Source organism: Pinus tabuliformis, chromosome 4_2 (assembly GCF_031772625.1).
Source record: "Pinus tabuliformis cultivar Carrire ecotype Pingquan chromosome 4_2, CPIR1, whole genome shotgun sequence".
Classification (NCBI taxonomy): domain Eukaryota; kingdom Viridiplantae; phylum Streptophyta; class Pinopsida; order Pinales; family Pinaceae; genus Pinus; species Pinus tabuliformis.
Genome location: NC_142304.1, coordinates 721766228 through 721791188, shown reverse-complemented (window position 1 = coordinate 721791188; position 24961 = coordinate 721766228). Strand labels below are relative to the sequence as shown.

Here is a 24961-nt window from a genome sequence, read left to right as displayed (position 1 = left end):
CATAAAAACATAATTCAAATATTACTGTTACAAACTCAATGAAATGACATAATTTTGATAGTGTCATTGATTTGTAAATACATACTTAATGAAATGTTAATTGGTTGAAACCCTGCACAAATGTTTGATATAAGCAAATAAGCCGAAAAGGTTGAAAGGCTTAATTGGTTTGTGGAAAACCTTGTTTTCTTGGACTGGATCATTGTGCAATTAATTTTCTTTAGATGTTTTGTTTATATCTATATTACAAGGAACACATTGAATGTCTTATTTCATTTTAGAGTAAGTTAATTACCCAAAATCAAGAGGATAAGTTAATTGCCCAAAATCAAGAAACCTCTATAGATGGCTAAGCATATATGAAGCTTGTTGGTGACCAAGGCAATAACCACCATGACTATCCCCTACCAATGTATTTCATTCAAAACCATAATTGTATATTGGATTTAGAAAGTCAAAACATAATATTAGAAAACATGTTGATATATTGCTATTAAAAAGTTAATTCCATTAGAAACCATGATATTATCGGATGCCTCGGATCCATCAAGACTGAGGCTGAATATGCTGATCATAAGAACTGTATTCCACAACCTCCAACCCACAACGTTGAGAATGGGGCAAAGATTTCATTTCTGGGCAATCACAAACCCACAACTTCTTCAAGCTGCTCAGGTGACCTAGAGAACAGGGCAACATTTCCAACAAAGCATTTCCCAAAGAAAATTCTTCCAAACTGCTTAGGTTTCCAATATCCCCAGGCAATTCTTTTAAATTTGTCTCTGACAGGATTAATATTTCCAAGGACAGTTGATGTGCAACTTGGCGAGGCAACACTTCCACGCTCTTGCAGTTCGAAAGATTTAGATATTCAAGCGTCCTGATATTTGCAAATGTTTCCTCCAACAAGGTCAAATCGAAGCAATATTCCAAATTCATATATTTAAGTCGAATCAAATTCCCGAAGGAATTTGGAAGCCCGTACAAACTCTAGTAGCGAGAGATATTGAAGTGCTGGAGATTTGTTAAGAACCCAAAAGAATCAAGTAGTGACTTCATATCTAGGCATCTTAGGTGCAGGTATTGCAGTGAGGAAAAATGACAGAATTCCTCTAGTAAAGTTTTGAGATGAATCAAATCTGACATACAAGTCACCACAATCTTTTTGATGTGCTTCATCCGTCCAATGGACTTTGGGAACATTGAAAGAGGAGCATAAACATGTAGCTCCAGCAACTCCAGAGGTGCCTGCCATGCAATATTCATCTTTCAACAGTAAGAAAAATACAGAGATGATAGCCTTTATATACAAAACCCTTCAAATGCATTCGAGAGCCTGTGCTAGTATAGAAATTGCAGCAACAATCTACCATAAATTGGGGCGGAAAAGTAAAAAAAGAGAATAAATACAAAATTGTCTTTAGCCCTAACCTGAGATTCTGCTTGCCACAGTTTTTTCAATTTGGTTCACACCACTTCTAAAACCCTTATATTCTTCATCGGAATCCAGGGAGGCAGGCAAGAGAAGGGACAATTGTTCCAGTGTAGCCATATCAAGTTTGGTGACTCTTGGTGTTGGGTTATGAATAATCCCACATGGATAGCAATTGTGAGATAGCGGTGGCTCACAAGCCATTATCCAAACAAAAAACTTTGGTAATCCAGAAGCTGGATTTTGTGTTCAAGTTCATGGATTGATGTGATAGCGTGCTCCATCCTTCTAGTAATAACATTGTAGGGAAGAACTTTCACAAATTTCAACACTAAGTTGGTGCTCTGGTTCTTCAAGTAGAAGGTCCTATCAAGGGCTTCATCTGACTCTGATAACACTTGGGACATTTGAGAAGTCAAGTGGAAGGGCTTTATCTGATTCGAGAAGTCAAGTGGAAGGGCTTTATCTAATTCTGATAACACTCGGGACATTTGAGAAAAACTTAATGAAATATAGTAGGAATACCTTGACTGATATTGTGACTCTAGAGACATTGGAGAAAAAATTGATGAATTATAGTAGGAATAGCCTAACTGACACTATCACTTTATCTGAATATGATAGAAGACCACACATACAAATTTTGTTTAGTCAAGTGGAAATGATTTATTTGATTCTCATAACACCATGAATATTTGAGAAAACGATAATGTAGTATGAATAGCCTGACTGACATCGGTGCTCTGGTTCTTCAAGTAGAAGGGCCTCAAGGGCTTTATCTGATTCTGATAACACTTGGGAGTTGGGACATTTGAGAAGTCAAGTGGAAGAGATTTATCTTATTCTGATAACACTCGGGACATTTGAGAAAAAAATAATGTAGTAGGAATAGCCTGTCTGATAGTGTACTCTCTGAATCTGATAGAAGACCACACATACAAACTCTATTTAGTCAAGTGGAACTGTGGAAGGGCTTTATCTGATTCTCATAACACTTGGGACATTTGAGAAAAAAATAATGTAGCAGGAATAGATGGAAGGGCTTTATCTGATTCTCATAACACTTGGGACATTTGAGAAAAAAATAATGAAGTATAGTAGGAATTGCCTTACTCACATTGTGACTCTAAAGTGGAGACTCTAGATCACATCCAACACAGAATTAAACAATTCCCTATGTGTATCCACTTTGGAGATGGTGAAGAAGGCAGATTCAGCCTTTAAAAGAGGTATGCAAAGGGTAAATTAATTGAGCAAAATACATGGCAAATGCCTGGACTGAAGGAATGTGTGAACTTTCAGATTCAATAGCTCTACCCTTTCATACATCAGACACACAAATTTATTGAAAGCTATACATAGTGTTTGAATAGCGTGTTTGTCATATGCAATGGCCATTATTTGACATATGTTTGATGGCCTATATTCTTACTTATATATTTAATTTCTGTAAGCCAACTATGCATATTAGCTCAATAGATTTGAGTATTTTCCCTCTACTGAGGACAGCATTGAATATTCTCCAACAAATTTTATAATAGTTTTAGATAAGATTACTGAAAGTGATTCCCTATAATGTGCAAAACTGCACAAGCACATCGAGTACAACCAAATATAGCCTAATAAAAAGAAATTTGTGGATTGTTCAGAAAATAGTTAAAATATCATGAATTATGCACAAGATTCACAAAATAAGCACACTGCTTCCAAGTGATGGGTCTCACACTGCCTGCCCTAAATGTGGGCACTTTATGTGGCTGCTTGCACCAAGTCGCCTAAATATAAGGTACAATGCCTCCAAGCTAAAACACAATGAATATAAAAGATATAATTGTCCAATAATGCTCTATATTACAAGAAAACTCTGTGGTTGTGAAAATAAATTGACAAACCTTAATCCAGACCAAGGCCTACTAATATGAACCACTTATAAAATATTATTACAAAGCCATAAGGAGTCCATTCGAGGTGAAGGAGATGCTCAACTTTCATGTCTAATACTGACTTGAGTTGAGTTTGGCCAAATATAATATTAAAAAAATTATAACAAAATTTAAAATTCCTCATCAATAAATTAAAAGCAACATACATGTCTGTATGCATACAAACATTAGCCTATATCCATCTTAGTGCTGAGTTTGTCAAGTGTTCCACTGTTCAGAAGGATCAAATCCCTTGAGGTACAAAACTTTTCATTAAATTTAAAAAGGTTACACCTCTAAAGATTTCATCCATCTTAACACTTGATAAATCCATGTTTAAAATGGATCTAACCTGGTACAACTTATATGACTAAATTAACCCTACGAACCCGTAAAACCTAATGAGATGATCATCTTTTATACTATTCATTCCCTATGGCGTGTCAAGAGTATAGCATTCCCTTAACTTCATTTCCATCTCTCCTTGATAGTGTAGTATCTCTACAGTTTGAAACCTGTTGAGACACACAGCTGAAGCAAACCAAGTCAAAATCAACCGCGTGGAATCAAGAAAATATGTAGCAAAATAACACTGGCAAAAAGATGTGGCAGGTCATAGAAGATACAACTGTCCTTCAGTCATATTAATATTTCATGCTCTATGCCCAAAACTCCCTTAAAATTTCCTATAGTTTCCAAACTGTGGCTACTCTTGACAATAGTCCTGACCTTTCATATAAGGCACAGGTTGGACTGCTCGTAGGCAAGTTCACAGATTGAGCAATCCATTTCATTGATATAATAAAATACTGTCTCAGGCTAGACGAAATGTTAAACTTAATATCTTGAGACCTCACCTCAAGTTGACCTTTGCTTGCAGCAGAATGCAATGCAGTTGAGCCTTGACTATCCCTGTACCAGGCAACATCGTGACAATTTTTGAAAAGCTCTCTCAAAATCTCCACACTCCCTCCCCTAGCAGCAGCATGAACAACCCTGCTCATCATTTCAAATGAAGGGGAAGACTCATATACTGCTGCATCGTCCTCCTGATCGCATCCAAGACACTTGATATCATGGGCAAGCCCAAGGATTTCCCTGAATATTTCAGCATTTTTACTTCTGGCAGCCGCATACAACATGTCAGAAACTCCATACTCTCCTTCTCCCAACACCAACAATGGCTTCCTCTTCAACAGACACCTTGCCAACTCAACATCCCCTGCAGCAGCAGCAGTGTAGAGCAACCACCCACCATACCCTGCATCAATGAGGTTGTTCCCATCACTTGTTTCACACTCACCCATAAGTTCCCTGGCCACAAGGCCTCGGCCTTTCGCTGCATCAATGGAGGTGGCCTTATCCTCCCACGCAGCTTCAAGCCTTCTGATTCTTCTTAGTGATGTGAGCATGATAAGAAGATTTCCATCTAAACTAAGCAATTCTCTCACAACATCAAAGTATCCATTGGTTGTTGCCCAATCCAAAGGTGTTGCAAACCACCAGTGTTGTGCAGTGGTCTCCCATCTCATAGGACACTGAGCAGCCATCAGCTTTTGATTCCAATGTCAAGCACCATTCATACAATTTTCACCCAAAGATCCACAATAATTGCTTTATTGAGATGGAAGTTGTTGTAATTGGGCAATGATGGAACTAAATCTCATCTCATTGACATTGCTCATCATGGAAATTATGGAGTATACTATTCGATCTAGTTCTGCAATTTTTTTTCTCAAAAAGCTGATATAGCATGCAGATACAGACAGACCCAACATCGTATAGAGGTTGGGTTAAACCTATTATCCTACTTTTTAACACGTATATGTTGGGTCAAAGGTGGTGGGTGCTGTTACTTTACTCTTCATAAACTATGAGCCAAAAAGTTTAAAGCAATGAAGAAGTGGCAGATGCAAGACCAGTGGTGTCAAAAGTGGTTGATGGAAAGAGATGGGATTGTCAACCAGAAGAATTGTAGTTGATTTGAAAGAGATAATCATAGAAATTTAGCAGTGGATGGGTTGGTATTGGGCAGATGATGGCTAGTGGATGGTGGGGGTAGACAAACCACCCATGTAGGCGAAGCCCGCTCAAATATCTTCAAGATTCAATCTGGTTTTAAGAAGTTATTCATTTGGTGTACTAATTTGCTTCCAGCAATCCCGAGTTATTTGTGAAATTGGAAAATCTGTTCAAAGGATCATTTCAAATAATTCATTAGGAGATTTTATTTTATTTTTCCCGAAATGAATTACAGGTTTAAAACTTAGTAAAAAAATCTCAATGTGATGAATCTGGAAAATAAAACTCAGAATCAATTCATTACAAATTGCATGTAGATCCTGTGAAGAACTAAAAGGAGAAAGATATCAGAGAGGATATCGCATGGCGGGCATTAAAATGGGAAAACACCTTTTCAGAAAAAGAATATGGTCTCATCACACAGCCAAATAATGCGAAAATCTAGGCTCCATTCTCTCCTCCTTTACAATATGTCTATGGGCGCACAATGCGGATATCCATTTCGACTGTGAATAGTATGTGAATCCATTGAAAATTGTTCTGATAGATAATATAAATAAAGAATTCTGGCTCCACACCATTCTGTTGAATTTCTAGGAAGTCAATATACCAAAACAAAATACAAAGTCTGGAGATTAGTACCATACATAAATGTCATATTAATTCTCTTTTGCAGGCCAACCATGCTTTTGAGTTTGAAAACCTAAAAATTATTTTGTATTTGTAAAGTTTATAAAATTGGTGATCACTGATGTACCATGATATTTATTCCAAATTCCCAAATTTATCCGTGGTTGCTTGTTTCACTTGAGAGGCTGGTGTGACTTTGGTACACCACAATCTTTTCGATGTGCTTCATCTGTCCAAGTACTTTGGGAACATTGAAAGAGGAGCATAAGCATGTAGCTCCCAGAACTCCAGAGGTGCCTGTCACACAATATTCATCTTTCAACAGTAAGAAAAATACAGAGATGATAGCATTTATCTACAAAACCCTTCAAATGCATTCGAGAGCCTGTTCCAGTATAGCAATTGCAGCAACAATCTACCATAAATTAGGGCGGCAAAGTAAAAAAAGAGAATAAATACAAATTTGTCTTTAGCCCTCACCTAAGATTCTGCTTACCACAATTTTTTCAATTGGGTTCATAACACTTCTAAAACCCTTATATTCTTCATCGGAATCCAGGGAGGCAGGAAAAAGAAGGGACAGTTGTTCCAGCGTAGCCATATTAGGTTTGGTGACTCTACCCTCCTCAGTATGCTTTCTAAATGGCGATCTTCAGTTGCAAGAAGTTGTAACTTCCTGAAACGATATGGTTTAGGGTCGATCAACTTCCTCAGACAGTTTCCCAAAACCTCATCACACCAATTTTTGAACCATGTGACTTCTTCGTCTGATTCTGGTTCCCAAACATGATAGAAATAACTGAGGACACGAACCATCCTAATTCCTCACACCTCTGTTATTACCTACAGATTCTTTACAAACAAGCTGTCAAACAGCAAATAAAGAAAACAGAGCAATGAGTTTTTCTCTTTCAAGCAGCAAAAAAGTAAAATAGAGCAACAGGTTAATGTTAGAATGATTCAAGTGCTGCCACAAATCATCAATGCCATCGGTCGTGAGTAGAGCTCCTCCGGGCACGCAGAAGGCAAATGAGGCGAGAATGTGGCTAGGGGTAAGGTGGTTACGGCCATAACTAACCCAAGCTAATGAGAAACCCTGAATAATGATGCATGTGGGAAACAAATTTCAGGCGGAAAGAGGAAAATTTGTGCCAGATGTCAAACAACAGAAGATCCAGATGTCAGTCAGAGAATGAAAGTGTAGACGACTATGTTCATTCATGGGAAGGCCTATTGGCCTAATTATGTGCAGGGATGAAAGGCTCCGCAATTGCTTTTTACAAACATCAAAATATATAGTAAATAATTTATTTTAAAATATAAGTTTTATTTTTTATTTTTTTAACAATATTTTTATAGGTATAATTTAATTTACAGAGGGAAAGGTTTTTTTCATGACATGTTTTTTTTGGTTTAATTTTAATTAAAATCATATTTAATTTTAATTGAAATTTTTAGAAATTAGAGTTTTAATTGTTTAATTTGCATAATTCAAATGCTTTTTAGCTCACTTGGAAAATTAGCCTTCTTGTGAATATTAGCCACTAAAATTTTCCATGAGTAAGACTTTTGTTCAAAAATACGGTAATATACTAACGTTTTCAAGAAAAAATATATATGTCCTCAAAACTATAATAAGACCAAGTCATATCATCTCGAGAGTTTATAGTGACAACTAGCAATGAACATATATCAAGAACAAAAAAAGTGACCTCTATAACCATAGTAATGAAAACCATAAACAAAAATATACTATACATTTGGAAATTCAAGAGGAGGTGGAAACCTCAATTAGTCTAGATCCACACCACTGTAAGGAGGGGCTAACCTCTTGCCATGCATAATGACGATCTCAATCCTTTCTAAGTGCTTATCCATTTCCCATAGTTGAAGATGGATCTCATCCATCATTAACATGATCTCATATTTTGCATCATTCCTCTCAAGGAGGACTTTACCTGGAAGAGATTTTAGTTGCTAGTATAGGTCGATTGTATGAAGGTATTAATTTTGTCTACCTCTCGTGTGCCTAAAATTTGGCACCTAGTCTGAAATAGTGGAAAATACCTCTTTGTTTGAGTGATAATCTCATTCATTAACAATCTCCTTCCCCTTCGACAGAATTGGCTAAAACACAAATGTTGGAGAATTTTCCCCGAGACAAGAAAGACAAGCTAAGTAACATGACACATACTCTCCTTCTCCTTGTGTCACACATTTCACATGTCAGACGTGATACGTAGGTGACATGTGTCTGCCATGATTTTGACTTATGTCTTATTCACAAGATAAACGTTTAATTGGTGTGGGACACGAGCCCTACTGATTTCCCATAATTTGGACACGTGTCTAGTGAAAAAATCATCTTAAAATTGATTCATTGCCTCATTCGCACGCAATTCAGTCACAGGTTTGGAGGTTTCAAAGGTTTTGCAGTGCAAATACGGGCAATTCAACAATGTTAGAAGGAGTTTTCATTCATTTTTATCATTTTACTTAATTTTTTAATATTACCATTAATTGACTCAGGAAGTTTGAGAGTGGTTCCAACCTCATTGGAATAGAATTATTTATTCTACTCAAAATACAACAAACTTAATGATTTTCAAGATTTGGGAGATTGCAAAATTTCCATTGGATTTTTCCATGTATGAGGGTATGGAACTAGCATCTAATTAAAAGGACCAAGCCCTCTATGTACCTCGATGTTGGTGGCATTGATTGTTGAACTCCTCTATCTATGACCCTAGTAAAAATGTACCAATCACTCAAAAAAAATTTCAATTTGACATGTTAATCTTTTTCTATCTAATTTTAATGCTTAGAGGGTGAATTGATGATGAGAATCCCAATATAGGCAATGACTTTGATGGTATGTAGTACTAGTTATTTGTTATTATATGATTTTTAGGGACTCTACAAGCCATTTAAGACTTTTTTATTGATATTTTTTTGGTTTAGAAATAAATTACAGTCAATGATATTTGATTTACATGCATTAATTGTATGATTAAATTTATATTATCATCATATAAATGTTTCATATATTTCATATTTCATATGTAATTTACTAATTTATTATATTTTTAATATATAATATAAAAATATGTCCTATTAATATCAAGTATCAAATACTCATATTTTCATGTTTTCATATCCTTTGTGTTTCGTGACTTTGATGTCAAACTTCCCAAACACCATTGAACAAAAGAGATAAACTAAAAAATCTCTCAAAAATAATAAAGCATTGAATCATGTCATCGCTCGCTTATTGTATTGACCACAATCATTAATCAACATAAAATCTTCTCGATAAACTTCCCAAAAAATCAATACTCCTATGGATAAATACGAGAGTAATCACAAAAATAGTAATTCTTAAACATAGTCTAGCTAGCTAGAGTGGCATTCCCGTCTCCCTCCCTTATCTAATACTTAGGTGAGAACGAAATGCTACTTTTACTTGCTACATCCTTTCTTATTCCATCATATATATATTATTTATTATAACTTTTACTTAATATTTAATTAATATATTTCATTTAGCATTTACATCAAATTATGTTTCTATTAATACTATTTTATTTTTTCACATGTTATTCAGTTATAGGTTAGAACATAATATTACAAACATTTTTCAGGCTTACGGGAAAACTATATGCAAGTTAGTGATATTTATGATAGATATTTTATTTTATTTTAATGAAATGTATTTTGTATGATAATATTTTTTTAGAGATGGTATAGTTTTTATTTTTTTACATGGTGAATTTTTTTATCATAATTTAGTTGTCAAACCCGCTGTGAGGACAATCATCTCTAGGTGCTAATAATAAATGCACAAAGTCACCATTATTCAAGGAAAACCACACCACCTGGAATAACTATCATAACTTAGTTATCAAACTGGCTGTGAGGACAACCATCTCTAAATGCTAACAACAAATGCACACTGACTCATCACCATTATTCAAGGAAAACCACCCCTGTGGAATAACTAGTTGGTCTAAGTGCTAACAACAAATGCACACTGACTCATCACCATTATTCAAGGAAAACCACATCTTTAGAATAACTAATTGGTGATCCGTAAAGGGGAAGAATTTCACTCTTGCTAATGCCTCTCGGCCTTAGACCATTAACATGTTTTTTTATGTTTAAAAAAACTCTTAACTAAGCAAAAAAACAATTTTAATAGCTGAGTCTTTAAACTATAACATTTAATTTTTCATTTTGATTTAATATATTTTATTTTTAGTAAATAACTGTACGATAAAGTAGCCTTACAATGTGGGAGGCCACACCGAATTCAAGCTTCAAGATAGTATTTCTTCAGATGGGGGCCGGGAAAGGGCAACTTTGAATGAGGAAGGAGTAATATTCAACTTTAAAGATAACGGTCAAATCAATGACCAATGTAAACAAGGATGGAGGGCGGCATCCCTAATGTCGTTGTAAAGTATGGAGTGCGTGGAAAATCTCCCGCATGATGTACGCGGGAACTTAAAGTGTATTTGCATACGGAACCTCTCAATGATGCACTGCCGGTCACCGCGTTGCAGAATAATTTGAAGCGAAATTAAAGTGTATTTGCATACGAAACATCTAAATGATGCACTGCCGGTCACCGCGTTGCAGAATTCCCCGAACTGAAGCTTGGAAATCCGAATAAGACGGCCGGTGATAAGCTTAAATTGAATCAAAGTCTGGTTTCGTGTCGGATTTGAAATCCGGTGATTGGAATGTAGTTTTAGGAAAGGAATGCGGAGTATTCGGTGTTGGAAAAGGAAGAAAACAGTGGGTCTTTATCTTTAAAATGAAATGCATGGCATCTTTATCTTTTCCATATCTTTATCTTTTATGTTATACCATTGAAATGAAATGCATGGCATCTTTATCTTTTCCATAATTGTCTTTTCCGCCGGCTTTCTTAGGCCAGACTCTACCCACATCTGCAATCTCACACATACATTTTATGTATAAGTATAGCTTCCAGCTAGCCAAGTACAACCAATCCAGCTATCGGCTTCCTCTGTATCCTCTCTGTTATCCAGATCGGCAGTTATAGGAAAAAAAACAATTCTTTGCTGCAACCGAATTATCATCACTGTTGTGTTCCGTGTTTGAATCTGCAGACCTTCTTTGAAGCATGTCCCAGACGCTCAGAAAACGTGGCCGAGAGCCGGAGTCTTTGCCGGATTCCAAACGCTTCAATGGCCAAGACACCGACCCATTTCTTGACCTGCCGCTATTACATGAAACTGTAGCAGCAGCAGAAGAAGAATGCGATTCCAGTAAGGATTTCGGTTGTGAAGCCATGAGAAACCCCGACGAAGAGGTGAACGCGACATGTTCCACGTTTTTTGACTCCAACTTTGGGGATGAGTCGGCGAACACGGATATTTGTACCGAGCACGAGCGCCAAACCCTAGTTTCGGAGTCGGGGATTGATCTTTGTTATCTCTTGGAGGCTTCAGACGACGACCTTGGCATTCCCCCGAATCCCGTTCTCGATTTGAAGGATGACATCTGTCAATCTGGCGAGGAGATCTTCATCTCCGATGGTTTCTGGGAAAATCTGGATGTTAAATGCGTGGATGAAATTAAGGTTTTGGAAGACAACTTTGATACCAATCACCAGCTTGAATTGTATGAAGATGTTTGTGATGCAAGGCAGCTGCTGGATTACATGAACAGAGAGTTTGTTATCCCAGAGATATTATTTGGCGGCGATTTTTCTGCAGCATGGACATTGGAAACCGGCGGGTGCATTTGATCAACGCCAAAGCTAGTTACGACTGTACTGTCATGGCCATAACATCATGCTGCTGCTATGCTACAAAGGCTGGGTTTCCAGAGGTGATAAGCACTTTCCCTGCTGACACCGGTATCACTGGGTGTGTCGGGACATCTTGTTTTCAGAGCTGGAGTCCGTTTGGGAAATTTGTTCTGGGAGTAAATCCAATCGTACATTTTGTATTTAGCTAAATCGAAGGATTAACATATACTGTCTCATATATTAATGTCTTCTTCTAAGAAATTCGATAAAATTTGGTAGAGAATTTTGTACATCAAAATTGATAGTGTTAATTTTTTTACCATAAAAACATAATTCAAATACTATTGTTACAAAACTTTTTGAATTTCTAACTACTTTTAGCAAAAATAATCCTGGGGCAATTCCTCCTCCAATTCCTCAGCGCGTCAGTAAACGACTCCTATATATTAATAGAGCTATAGCCCACAAATATTGATAGCCTTCGAATTTAACGCACCCGACTCCTATATATTAATAGAGCTATAGCCCACAAATATTGATAGCCTTCGGATTTAACGCACCGGGGACATCTTGTTACAAGCTCACAAGAGCCGAACTCTGGCGCAGTTTCAACGCTGACAGCACGCATTGTACAAAAAGACTGCACCCACGTCCACTGAAAATCTAAGTTTAAATTATTGTAATATGTCCTCCGTGGCTGTACATTTACTTTGACTGGCTTAGCAAAGACACAGTGCAAAGGACGTATCCTGTTAAACTGTAATAAACATAAATGAAGAATGTGAAATTAAGTGATTTACAGTGATGGTTAATGTTTGAATTCGATCTTGTGTTAATGACGAATGTGAAATTAAGTGATTTACAGTGATAGGTTAAGGTCTGAATTCGATCTTGTGTGAAATTAAGTGATGGAAGCGTTTTTTATATTTGAAAAAAAAAGTTTGAATTATATTTTTCTTATTTATATCAAAATTTTGTCGATGGCACAAGAAAAATGTGTGAATGCAATATAGTTGAGTGAGGAATAATAAAAGAAAGATATTATAAGTTTTATTATTGTAATTTAAATGGAAAGGAAAGGTATATGAAACACATGTACAATTATATTTAATAATGTTATTGATAAACCCTTATATATTTATATTAATGACATTAATAATTATTAAATGTCTCTGGTTAATTAAAAATTAATTATATATAATTTTTAATAATAAATAATATATATATAAAATTATAATATAATTAACGGATAACATAATAATAGAAATTACTTATTACTTATTTATATCTTACCATTATGTTATGGTTTTGTATATGTTGTATATGGATAATATTAAGAATATATAAACCAGATATGAAACTAAAATATATTGTAGAGTTAGGCTTCTGTGATCCATAACAAGTTTGCGAGAGATTTTTCGACGAAAATCACATGATAAACCATTTGTCGACGCGTTTCGAACCAACCAGTGTGGTTCATCATGACAAGTTGTCCTGATGATGAACCACACTGGTTGGTTCGAAACGCGTCGACAAATGGTTTATCATGTGATTTTCGCCGAAAAATCTCTCGCAAACTAAAATATATTATATATATATATATCTATATCTATATATATATATATATAAACTAAAGGGAATAATACTATGAACTTTTTAGATTAATATTGTAAATCTAAGGGATTATTATTATTATTATTATAATATCAATGCATTAATAAATCTCAAATATTGATATTATAAACTTGAAGAATTAATATGATAAAAACAAAGATTAATAAACCCTAGGGATTATTAATATTATAAAACTAAGTGATCAATATTATAAACCCACAAATTAATCAACATAAAAAATTAATAAATTTAAGAGATTATTAATATTATATTATAGTTGCTATAACCACCCTTCAAAATTTTACTCTTATTAACAACATTTTATTTTTCAAATAATATTTACTTATTTGTAAAAACATGATATTACACCTTTTTTTCGCATTTAAAGTAAAACTAGATACAATTTAGATAGAATTTAGTGATATTCGCCACAGTTCATCCTATTTTAGTGAAATTTACTTTATATAATAATACTTTTTTAAAGACGGTATAAATCTTCAATTTTAAAACCAAGTGGCGTTGATGACATGTAATTTGTAATTTTGATTTAATATAATTTATTTAAAATAAATAACTGTAGTGATAAAGCCGCCCACAAATGTGCGAAGGCATACTGAGTTCTAAAATACGCTTATCCCTTCTTCAGGTTGGAGCCGGAGCAACTTTGAAGGAGGAAAGGAATAATATTCAACTCGAAAGACAAGGGTGCATAACACTAATTTACTTTCTATGGTTATGATGTAATATATGTTTGTATTGTTATGAGGTAATACATGTAATTTGCCTAAAAATTAGATTCATAAGTATGGTTGTTGTTTTATTGTTTCGTTTCTAAATGTTATATAATTATTTCATTTATTCATTTAATGTGTCATTTACTAAGCTAATTGATTCAATAATTTTCGTGTAGTGTTTTTTATGAATAGTATTGAAAAATTGTATCTACACTGTGAAATGTAAATGTTTTATGAAATATAAATAAGACCCAGATTACCTACAAGCAACTACAAACAATTTGTTTTTGTTTTTATTTGTACCTTAGATAGAACCAGATAAATTTTCTCTGCCTCTGTTGTCCTCCATAGCCTTCCATAGCCTTCTTCATGCAGGGACTTGCTGCATCGCAGCTAGTCCCTGCCTTGGGGATTTTCAAGTTTCAACTACTGCCATGCATACCAGATCTTAATGGGAATGACCTTGTAAGAAGCAAATATTAGTCAAATCCATACAAAAATGCGCATTAACAAAATTTATCCACACTAGATCTTAATGGGAATGACCTTGTAAGAAGCAAATACTAGTCAAATCCATACAAAAATGCGCATTAACAAAATTTATCCACAGTACAATCAGACTAAAACAATGATGTCTGCTATCACAATACTCCAGTAATGCTATCACAATGATTCAGGGACAAACTCCAGTAATGCTAGCTGTTCCACTGCTCATCCTGCCCCTGCATTAAGTTCAGCCTGAGAATGCACCTGCACCTGCATTGACTAAGGAAAAGTGCCACTCCTGCATGCTAGCTGTTCCCTAGGAACATGGATTTGATAAGAATTGGATACGATGAAGTAATCTAGGTAGATAGAATTTTTCTGTCGGTCCGATATTAGGATGAATGTTGTAGTAACACAGAGACAAAAGATTTCTGGCATTTAATTTTACGCTTTAGTTTGAAGTGTGGGGACGAAAATAAATATACATTTTGGCAAATTCTTAAAGTGGAATGTATTTGATAGGCATTTTAGAATATATGATACATGTACCACATTATTTTCGTAGGCATTTATTGGTACGTACTCAATAAACGATTTGCAATGACTACCTAAAAGCATTTTCTTTTGGCACAAATTAACGCTCAAATGTTGAATGCGTCGCACAACCATGGTATATCTATTGCCCACAAGATCCGGAAATATATAGTGTCTTGTCCTTATTCCAATGTCAACTAGAATATGTTTTGAAATCCGAAGTAATGGTTGTTGTAATGTGTTGATGAAGTGGAGAAAAGATGGATTTCATGGCTGTGTGCGAGAATCTGATCTGCACGTCCTAAAAGTAGAAGGTCGAAAAGAAAGATTCACCAAATGCTTTACTGAAACTTTAAATATTCTAAATAATAAATGATTGAGAGGGACATTGTTTTGGACTTTGTGCTTTTCTTATGGATGTTAAGATCTGCTGATGACCTATACACAATTACACAAGAAGAAGAATGACAAAATGGTATCGCTTTTATTAACTTCATTATCTAGTAGACTTTCATGCAAAGCAATACTATATTTTATAAACTTAGCATGGATCCAGCCAATAATTCTCTTGCCCCAAATTGGTATCGCTTTTATTAACTTCATTATCTCGTAGTAGACCTTCATGCAAAGCAATACTATATTTTATAAACTTAGGATGATCCAACCAATAATTCTCTTGCCCCGGAAATTCCGGGGTTGCTATGAAATTGTTTAAAAAAAAAAATTATTGTGCCCACGTGTAGCAAGAACTGAGCATGCAATGCATTACCACGTATCTCTCATGCTAAACACGAACCTGCATGCATACCAAATGCCTCATGCATACCAAATGCCTTATTCTGGCATAAAGAAATCATTTTGTAGCGGGCGGTGGAACAAAGGCTAGCTTGGCTGTCAGTGACGTCCATTAACTGTTGGCTCCAATATCCATTACCAGCTAGCTCCCGACTGTAAAAACCTATCTAATGGAGCAATCCCTTATCTCTCTCGAATATGCTAACTAGTTCTAGCTTCAATTCTTCTGCTCGTGGTCTATATGAAGAACTTGAACCAGTAGCGGCCATCTCACAAAGTACCAACTGTATACCAAACAGTCTCGCAGATCCTCTTTTTCTTTTACGCCTCGAGGAAGTCCAAGGTTTGAGCATGTAAGAATGATTGAGTTTTGGATAATATGATTTTCTTCAGGTTTTTGCGATTTCTTCTGTAATTTTTTGTTTTCTCAGGATTTTGGGACCGTTATGTTAATCTCTAAATTAAAGTTTTGAAATTCAAGATTGCAGTAGCACGCAGCCTGGATTGCTGTAAAAGGACCCAAATTGTAGTATTTGTCTGTGCAGGCAAACGTAACACTGTTTGATTCTGTCAAATCTGATTCTGTGGTTGTCGTGTGATCAATGTGCAATTTTGGGTAACTAAATTGTTCTTGAATTGCTTGTGTCCTTTTATAACAATATTTCAGCTTTTGCGTTATTGTTGGTGTGAAAAGATTACTGCAAAACCAACAAAATGCAATAGTTGCACTTTCCCGTCTACAGGAAGGCGAAAGTTACATTGCCCTTGTATCTTTTTGCAGTCAGAACCTGAGATAGATGAAGTATTTGCGCAGATCACTTTATTGCCAGAGGCAGATGTACGTCGTTATTTCAGTTTCTGGAAGTGAGTGAAGTTAAATGAGGAGCCGGATCCACATAGAGCTCACCCGGACTGACTTTCCCGATAGCGGAATTGATAGATGTTCCCACGGAGCGCTAACTAGCAACCTTTATTCCTGCTTTTACGTCTTGCCTTTGCTACTTGAGAGAATGCCTTAGACCGAGACCGAAAGCAGCTGACTTGCTTGTCATGCCTCTTCTGTTAGCTACTTAGAATGAACCACACAGAAGCGATTTCGAACATTGCTATACGACATGATTTGCTCCAGTATTGGTTTGTCGTGGTATCCGGCCTTGAGAGAGAGATTTCATCCCCTCGGCTTGCATTCCCCTTCAAGCATTCTGATTCATGTGGACCGATGCCCATAGCCAGAGAACAATGAAAAGAAATCGATGAACGTGTCTAGACCAAATCAGGCAAGGCTATATGCTTAATGCATGCAAGTCTGGCAGAGAGTAGTAGCAGCTCTTAGCGGCGAACGGGTAAGTAATACTTCTCTAATCTGCCATTTAGTGGGGATAAAATACAGCATATTGTGATTAATCTGAAATAAAAACGTAAAATAGAAATGTATTTCTTTCTTGTTGTTTCAACTCAGACTATATTTACCATTTATTACAAACCTAGTATGCTGTTTGAAAATTGGATGTGATTCTGTCTTGCTAATGGAGTATTAATCTATTTAAATGACATTCATAGTTTAGAGGGATGTGATTCTGTCTTGCTAATGGAGTATTAATCTATTTAAATGCCATTTAGAGGTATAATTATTATTCTGGAGAATTTTTAAACAATTCGGGGAAAATTGATTTAGCAGCCTATGCGGCAAAAAAATCGTTAGACGGGCCAGAATTATGCAACTGCTCTGAAGTCTGATTGCTTTTTACCTACAGATTAAGAAGGGGTACTTACAGATTAAGAAAAGGGAAGAGTGAGGCAGTTTACTTCGGGCATAAGCTGCTCGGTTCCGCAGACGACCTTCACAGGCATTATAGGCATTGACAGGGACCCGTTCCGGCGGGAGGCAACCAGTTTGGCCTGGCATAGTCTACAAAATGAAGACAGAGACCTGGGATTCTCAGGAATAAGGTATTAGTAACTCAACTCTAAAGATCCCAGCGCCACATAGTTGTTACAAAGATCCAAATGGCAGTGTCAGAAAGATCCACACGTCGTAAAGATCCAAACGTCAAAAATGGAAGCTACCAAAGGAATCATATTAAACTTTCCTATGTATGCCAGTGAAACAAAACTGGTCCAATACTGGAGCAAATCATGTCGTATAGCAATGTTCGAAATCGCTTCTGTGTGGTTCATTCTAAGTAGCTAACGGAAAAGGCATGACAAGCAAGTCAGTTGCTTTTGGTCTCGGTTCAAGGCATTCTCTCAAGTAGCAAAGGCAAGACGTAAAAGCAGGAATAAAGGTTGCTAGTTAGCGCTCCGTGGGAACATCTATCAATTCCGCTATCGGGAAAGTCAGTCCGGGTGAGCTCTATGTGGATCCGGCTCCTCATATAACTTCACTCAATTCCAGAAACTGAAATAACGACGTACATCTGCCTCTGGCAATAAAGTGATCTGCGCAAATACTTCATCTGTCTCAGGTTCTGACTGAAAAAAGATACAAGGGCAATGTAACTTTCGCCTTCCTGTAGACGGGAAGTGCAACTATTGCATTTTGTTGGTTTTGCAGTAATCTTTTCACACCGACAATAACGCAAAAGCTGAAATATTGTTATAAAAGGACACAAGCAATTCAAGAACAATTTAGTTACCCAAAATTGCACATTGATCACATGACAACCACAAAATCAGATCTAACAGAATCAAACAGTGTTACGTTTGCCTGCACAGAAAAATACTACAATTTGGGTCCTTTTACAGCAATCCAGGCTGCGTGCTACTACAATCTTGAATTTCAAAACTTTAATTTAGAGATTAACATAACGGTCCCAAAATCCAGAGAAAACAAAAAATTACAGAAGAAATCGCAAAAACCTGAAGAAAATCCTATTATCCAAAACTCAATCGTTCTTACATGCTCGAACCTTGGACTTCCTCGAGGCGTAAAAGAAAAAGAGGATCTGCGAGACTGTTTGGTATACAGTTGGTACTTTGTGAGATGGCCACTACTGGTTCAAGTTCTTCATATAGACCACGAGCAGAAGAATTGAAGCTAGAACTAGTTAGCATATTCGAGAGAGATAAGGGATTGCTCCATTAGATAGGTTTTTACAGTCGGGAGCTAGCTGGTAATGGACATTGGAGCCAACAGTTAATGGACGTCGCTGACAGCCAAGCTAGCCTTTTTTCCACCGCTCGCTACAAAATGATTTCTTTATGCTAGAATAAGGCATTTGGTATGCATGAGGCATTTGGTATGCATGCAGGTTCGTGTTCAGCATGAGAGATACGTGGTAATGCATTGCATGCTCAGTTCTTGCTACACGTGGGCATAATAATTTTTTTTTTTAAACAATTTCATAGCAACCCCGGAATTTCCGAGGCAAGAGAATTATTGGCTGGATCATCCTAAGTTTATAAAATATAGTATTGCTTTGCATGAAGGTCTACTACGAGATAATGAAGTTAATAAAAGCGATACCAATTTGGGGCGAGAGAATTATTGGCTGGATCCATTCTAAGTTTATAAAATATAGTATTTCTTTGCATGAAAGTCTACTAGATAATGAAGTTAATAAAAGCGATACCATTTTGTCATTCTTCTTCTTGTGTAACTGTGTGTAGGTCATCAGCAGATCTTAACATCCATAAGAAAAGCACAAAGTCCAAAACAATGTCCCTCTCAATCATTTATTATTTAGAATATTTAAAGTTTCAGTAAAGCATTTGGTGAATCTTTCTTTTCGACCTTCTACTTTTAAGACGTGCAGATCAGATTCTCGCACACAGCCATGAAATCCATCTTTTCTCCACTTCATCAACACATCACAACAACCATTACTTCGGATTTCAAAACATATTCTAGTTGACATTGGAATAAGGACAAGACACTATATATTTCGGATCTTGTGGGCAATAGATATACCATGGTTGTGCGACGCATATTCAACATTTGAGCGTTAATTTGTGCCAAAAGAAAATGCTTTTAGGTAGTCATTGCAAATCGTTTATTGAGTACGTACCAATAAATGCCTACGAAAATAATGTGGTACATGTATCATATATTCTAAAATGCCTATCAAATACATTCCACTTTAAGAATTCGCCAAAATGTATATTTATTTTCGTCCCCACACTTCAAACTAAAGCGTAAAATTAAATGCCAGAAATCTTTTGTCTCTGTGTTACTACAACATTCATCCTAATATCGGACTGACAGATAGATTCTATCTACCTAGATTACTTCATCGTAATTGACTTTGTCATCGTCTACAGACGCCACATAATTGTGGGAAATAACTTTTTTTTCGTCTAGCCATTTTCTTTTTAATTCTAAAAAAATTAGCGGTTTAAGTATACTATTTTTTTTAATGGTGGAAATCTTGATGCTTCAAAACTATAATTTAGATTTCCTAAAATTTTTACAAGATCTTTACCAAAATTTCCACCAAAAAGATCCCTGCTCAAACAATGTCAAGGCTCTGTCCCCGTTTCCTTGCAAGATACAAACCTACGACATAGCTAAAGCAAATCCTGTTCCGCGGCCTCCTCCATGATAGATCCGACGGCAGTTCGAAGAAAAAGAAAATATTCTTCATTGAAGCAAATGCAAGCACGGATATTTCTTCCTGCGCTTCTTCTGCATTTGAGGATTCCAGCAGAGTGTCCCTGTTATCATCATCAGCAAATCCACAGCAGTGGCTCCAATGGCAGACTAGAGTGCATAAATTCTAGGGTTTTGGCAAAAAGATTGCGTGAAGGCGGACGGGCAGCAAGGCGAAGGTCTTTCCGGAAGCTCCAACTCTTGGATTGATAGTGTTGGGACATGTGCCACTGTGCTATTTATTAGTCCATGTCAGAGTACGGCCAACTGAGCTTCCTCGGGAGGGAGGTGAACGTTTAAGTGGCAAACCGAGAGCCATCCAACGGGACTGCTTCCGTTCTGTACTCCTGTATAATTACAAGCAACTACAAACAACTTGCTTTTGTTTTTATTTGTACCTTAGATAGAACCAGATAAATTTTCTCTGCTTCTGCTGTCCTCCATAGCCTTCCATAGCCTTCTTCATGCAGGGACTTTCTGCCTCGCAGCTAGTCCCTGCCTTGGGGATTTTCAAGTTTCAACTACTGCCATGCATACCAGATCTTAATGGGAAACTACTGCCATGCATACCAGATCTTAATGGGAATGACCTTGTAAGAAGCAAATATTAGTCAAATCCATACAAAAATGCACATTAACAAAATTTATCCACACTAGATCTTAATGGGAATGACCTTGTAAGAAGCAAATACTAGTCAAATCCATACAAAAATGCGCATTAACAAAATTTATCCACAGTACAATCAGACTAAAACAATGATGTCTGCTATCACAATACTCCAGTAATGCTATCACAATGATTCAGGGACAAACTCCAGTAATGCTAGCTATTCCATTGCTCATCCTGCCCCTGCATTAAGTTCAGCCTGAGAATGCAACTGCACCTGCACCTACATTGACTAAGGAAAAGTGCCACTCCTGCAAAAGTGCCACTCCTGCATGCTAGCTGTTCCATTGCTAATCAATGTTATGATTCAGAAGCTAGAGCAAGGGAACTCTATTTTTAAGCATTTTCTAGTTACAGTAAAGAAGGAGCATGCTAAACTCCTGTACACAGTTGAAAAAGGGGCACTCATTCCTGCAACTAAAACCTTGATCACAGCATTTGCCTCCAGGTAAAGATCTGATTCATTTACATTTAATTCATTTAATTTCACTGCATCCTCTTTAATACAATACAACCACACTAGCACTTTCTATAGAATTCATTTCATAACAAGGAATATAATTTCCTAATCAGATAATGATGACAAGCCAAAATTGAGTTCTGGAAACCAGATGCTTGTAAGCTGTGTTTGACTTAGGGAATTGCACACTGGTCTTGGTCTCATTCATAGTAAGCTTCTACTACTTGTTCATATACATCGCTTCTATGTTTGCTTTAACATCATAGAAAGTTAAAAGGTGGAACGACAATGGACTAGTTAATATAAACAAGAGCTAGATCACCACTGGCACTAGATATGAACTACACTTGGGTATCCAATGCCCATACGCAAACAACCACTTAGTGACAGTCAGAATAGTCCATCATAATAGCCGCCAACAGCCATAGCCACTCATAGAGAACGAAGAGGTACAGTGATTTCTTTTCTTTTTTTATTGGCAAAGTAGTAAGTGCCTACCCCCATTTCATTTCTAAAGAGTGACTAGAGCTGTTCAGAGATCCCCCAATGGAGCTGTCAAACTTCCATGAATGCAGCAGCTTTCCCAGGTCTTCCGGCAAGGTGGGAAGCAATGAGAAAAGCTGGGAATGTGCGAGTGCTGTGTTAATAAAGAAATTGTATCTGGCCGGCACTGAGAAAGCATAGAAACTATAATCAGGGTCAGTGCTCAACCTATATCTCGAATAGGCTCCACCCAGCTCCTATCTTAGCTGATGCCAGAAGCTGCCCCTGCTCCCCGATCTCGGTCAGTTGGTCTGTCGGCACTCGAAATCTCCTTCGAAAAACATAGACAGAGTCCAGGGCTAGATCAAGGGCTTATTTACTAGTTTATGGGCTTATGACCCTCTCTGAGATCCCTGGGAACATGGATTGATAAGAATTGGATACCCAAGATTAAAACTAAGGTTTCAATGTCATTTTCGAACAAGGGTTTTACACCTTCATGTTCAAAGACAAAGTAGATCAAGATCTCATCTTTAGGAATGACCCTTACTTCATCGGGGCCTAAGGGTTATATTTAGGCTGCTAGAGTCTAGATTTTAATCCTAAATGTGATGTTTCAACAACAGTCCTGGTATGGGTCACACTTCCCTTCTTCCCACTACATTGTTGGAACAAGGAAACTTTTAGGAGTATAGGAAATGCCCTTGGAAAATACATCGACTGAGCTGAGCCACAAGAAGGATTGCAAGCCTACATTAGGATATGTGTGGAGGTGGACCTAGACAAAGGTTTACTAGTAGCAATAAATCTAAACCTAGACAATTGGTCTCACACACTAGAAGTTGATTATAATCAAATACCATTTAAATGCAAGTTTTTCGCAGTTGCTTGTAGGTTTTCGTAGTTTTATTTAACTGCATCAGCGAAGATAGGCGTTGGGTGGAGCCTATTCGAGATATAGGCTGAGCACTGACCCTGATTATAGTTTCTATGCTTTCTCAGTGCCGGCTAGATACGATTTCTTTATTAACACAGCACTCGCACAATCCCAGCTTTTCTCATTGCTTCCCACCTTGCCGGAGGACCTGGGAAAGCTGCTGCATTCATGGAAGTTTGACAGCTCCGTTGGGGGATCTCCGAATAGCTCTAGTCACTCTTCAGAAATGAAATGGGGGGTAGGCACTTACTGCTTTGCCAATAAAAAAAGGAAAGAAATCACTGTACCTCTTCGTTCTCTATGTGTGGCTATGGCTGTTGGCGGCTATTATGATGGACTATTCTGACTGTCACTGACCGGTTGTTTGCGTATGGGCATTGGAGACCCAAGTGTAGTTCATATCTAGTGCCAGTGGTGATCTAGCTCTTGTTTATATTAACTAGTCCATTGTCGTTCCACCTTTTAGCTTTCTATGATGTTAAAGCAAAAATAGAAGCGATGTATATGAACAAGTAGTAGAAGCTTACTATGAATGAGACTGAGACCACTGTGCAATTCCCTAAGTCAAACACAACTTACAAGCATCTGGGTTCCAGAACTCAATTTTGGCTTGTCATCATTATCTGATTAGGAAATTATATTCCTTATTATGAAATGAATTCTATAGAAAGTGCTAGTGTGGCTGTATTGTATTAAAGAGGATGTAGTGAAATTAAATGAATTAAATGTAAATGAATCAGATCTTTACCTGGAGGCAAATGCTGTGATCAAGGTTTTATTTGCAGGAATGAGTGCCCCTTTTTCGACTGTGTACAGGAGTTTAGCATGCTCCTTCTTTACTGTAACTACAAAATGCTTAAAAATAGAGTTCCCTTGCTCTAGCTTCTGAATCATAACATTGATGAGCAATGGCTAGGGACTATAGTAATCGGTTATGCCGATCTTAGCATTAGTTCACCTGTTTGTGGAATTCAAAGATCACGATATAACCAAAGTTTCTACACAAACACCGATTAGCGACCCAAAGTTTTTCAATACAGATATATTCTCCTTCTTATTTGGCCTCTTCCCGAGGCTGAAGAGCAAAAGCATATGTTATAAGTAGTATTTGGTTTCGTATTTTCAAACTATAAATACTAGCTAACTTAATGCTAGCTATTAGCTGAGCACATTAAATTCCAGTTTTGTTTCACCGGCGTACATAGGAAAGTTTAATATGATTCCTTTGGTAGCTTCCGTTTTTGACGTCTGGATCTTTACGACGTGTGGATCTTTCTGACACTGACATTTGGATCTTTGTAACAACTATGTGGCGCTGGGATCTTCAGAGTTGAGTTACTAATACCTTATTGCTGAGAATCCCAGGTCTCTGTCTTCATTTTGTAGACTATGCCAGGCCAAACTGGTTGCCTCCCGCCGGAACTGGTCCCTGTCAATGCCTGTAATGCCTGTGAAGGTCAGTCTGCGGAACCGAGCAGCTTATGCCCGAAGTAAACTGCCTCACTCTTCCCTTTTCTTAATATGTAAGTACCCCTTCTTAATCTGTAGGTAAAAAGCAATCAGACTTTAGAGCAGTTGCATAATTCTGGCCCGTCTAACGATTTTTTTGCCGCATAGGCTACTAAATCAATTTTCCCCGAATTGTTTAAAAAATCTCCAGAATAATAATTATACCTCTAAATGGCATTTAAATAGATTAATATTCCATTAGCAAGACAGAATCACATCCCTCTAAACTATGAATGTCATTTAAATAGATTAATACTCCATTAGCAAGACAGAATCACATCCAATTTTCAAACAGCATACTAGGTTTGTAATAAACGGTAAATATAGTCTGAGTTGAAACGACAAGAAAGAAATACATTTCTATTTTAC

The 24961-nt window shown here is 36.7% G+C and overlaps 1 protein-coding gene and 1 pseudogene across 1 annotated transcript; one reads left to right on the top strand and one right to left on the bottom strand.

Moving 5' to 3' along the window:
• Positions 1–546: 546 nt before the first annotated feature.
• On the bottom strand, positions 547–7077 carry LOC149171584 (uncharacterized; annotated as a pseudogene).
• A 3727-nt stretch (positions 7078–10804) lies between these two features.
• Positions 10805–12011, top strand: LOC149171583 (uncharacterized). The gene has a single exon (XM_089427512.1). It carries the CDS (start codon positions 11156–11158, stop codon positions 11780–11782), a length of 627 nt encoding a protein of 208 aa, XP_089283638.1. The 5' UTR covers positions 10805–11155; the 3' UTR covers positions 11783–12011.
• Positions 12012–24961: the final 12950 nt, after the last annotated feature.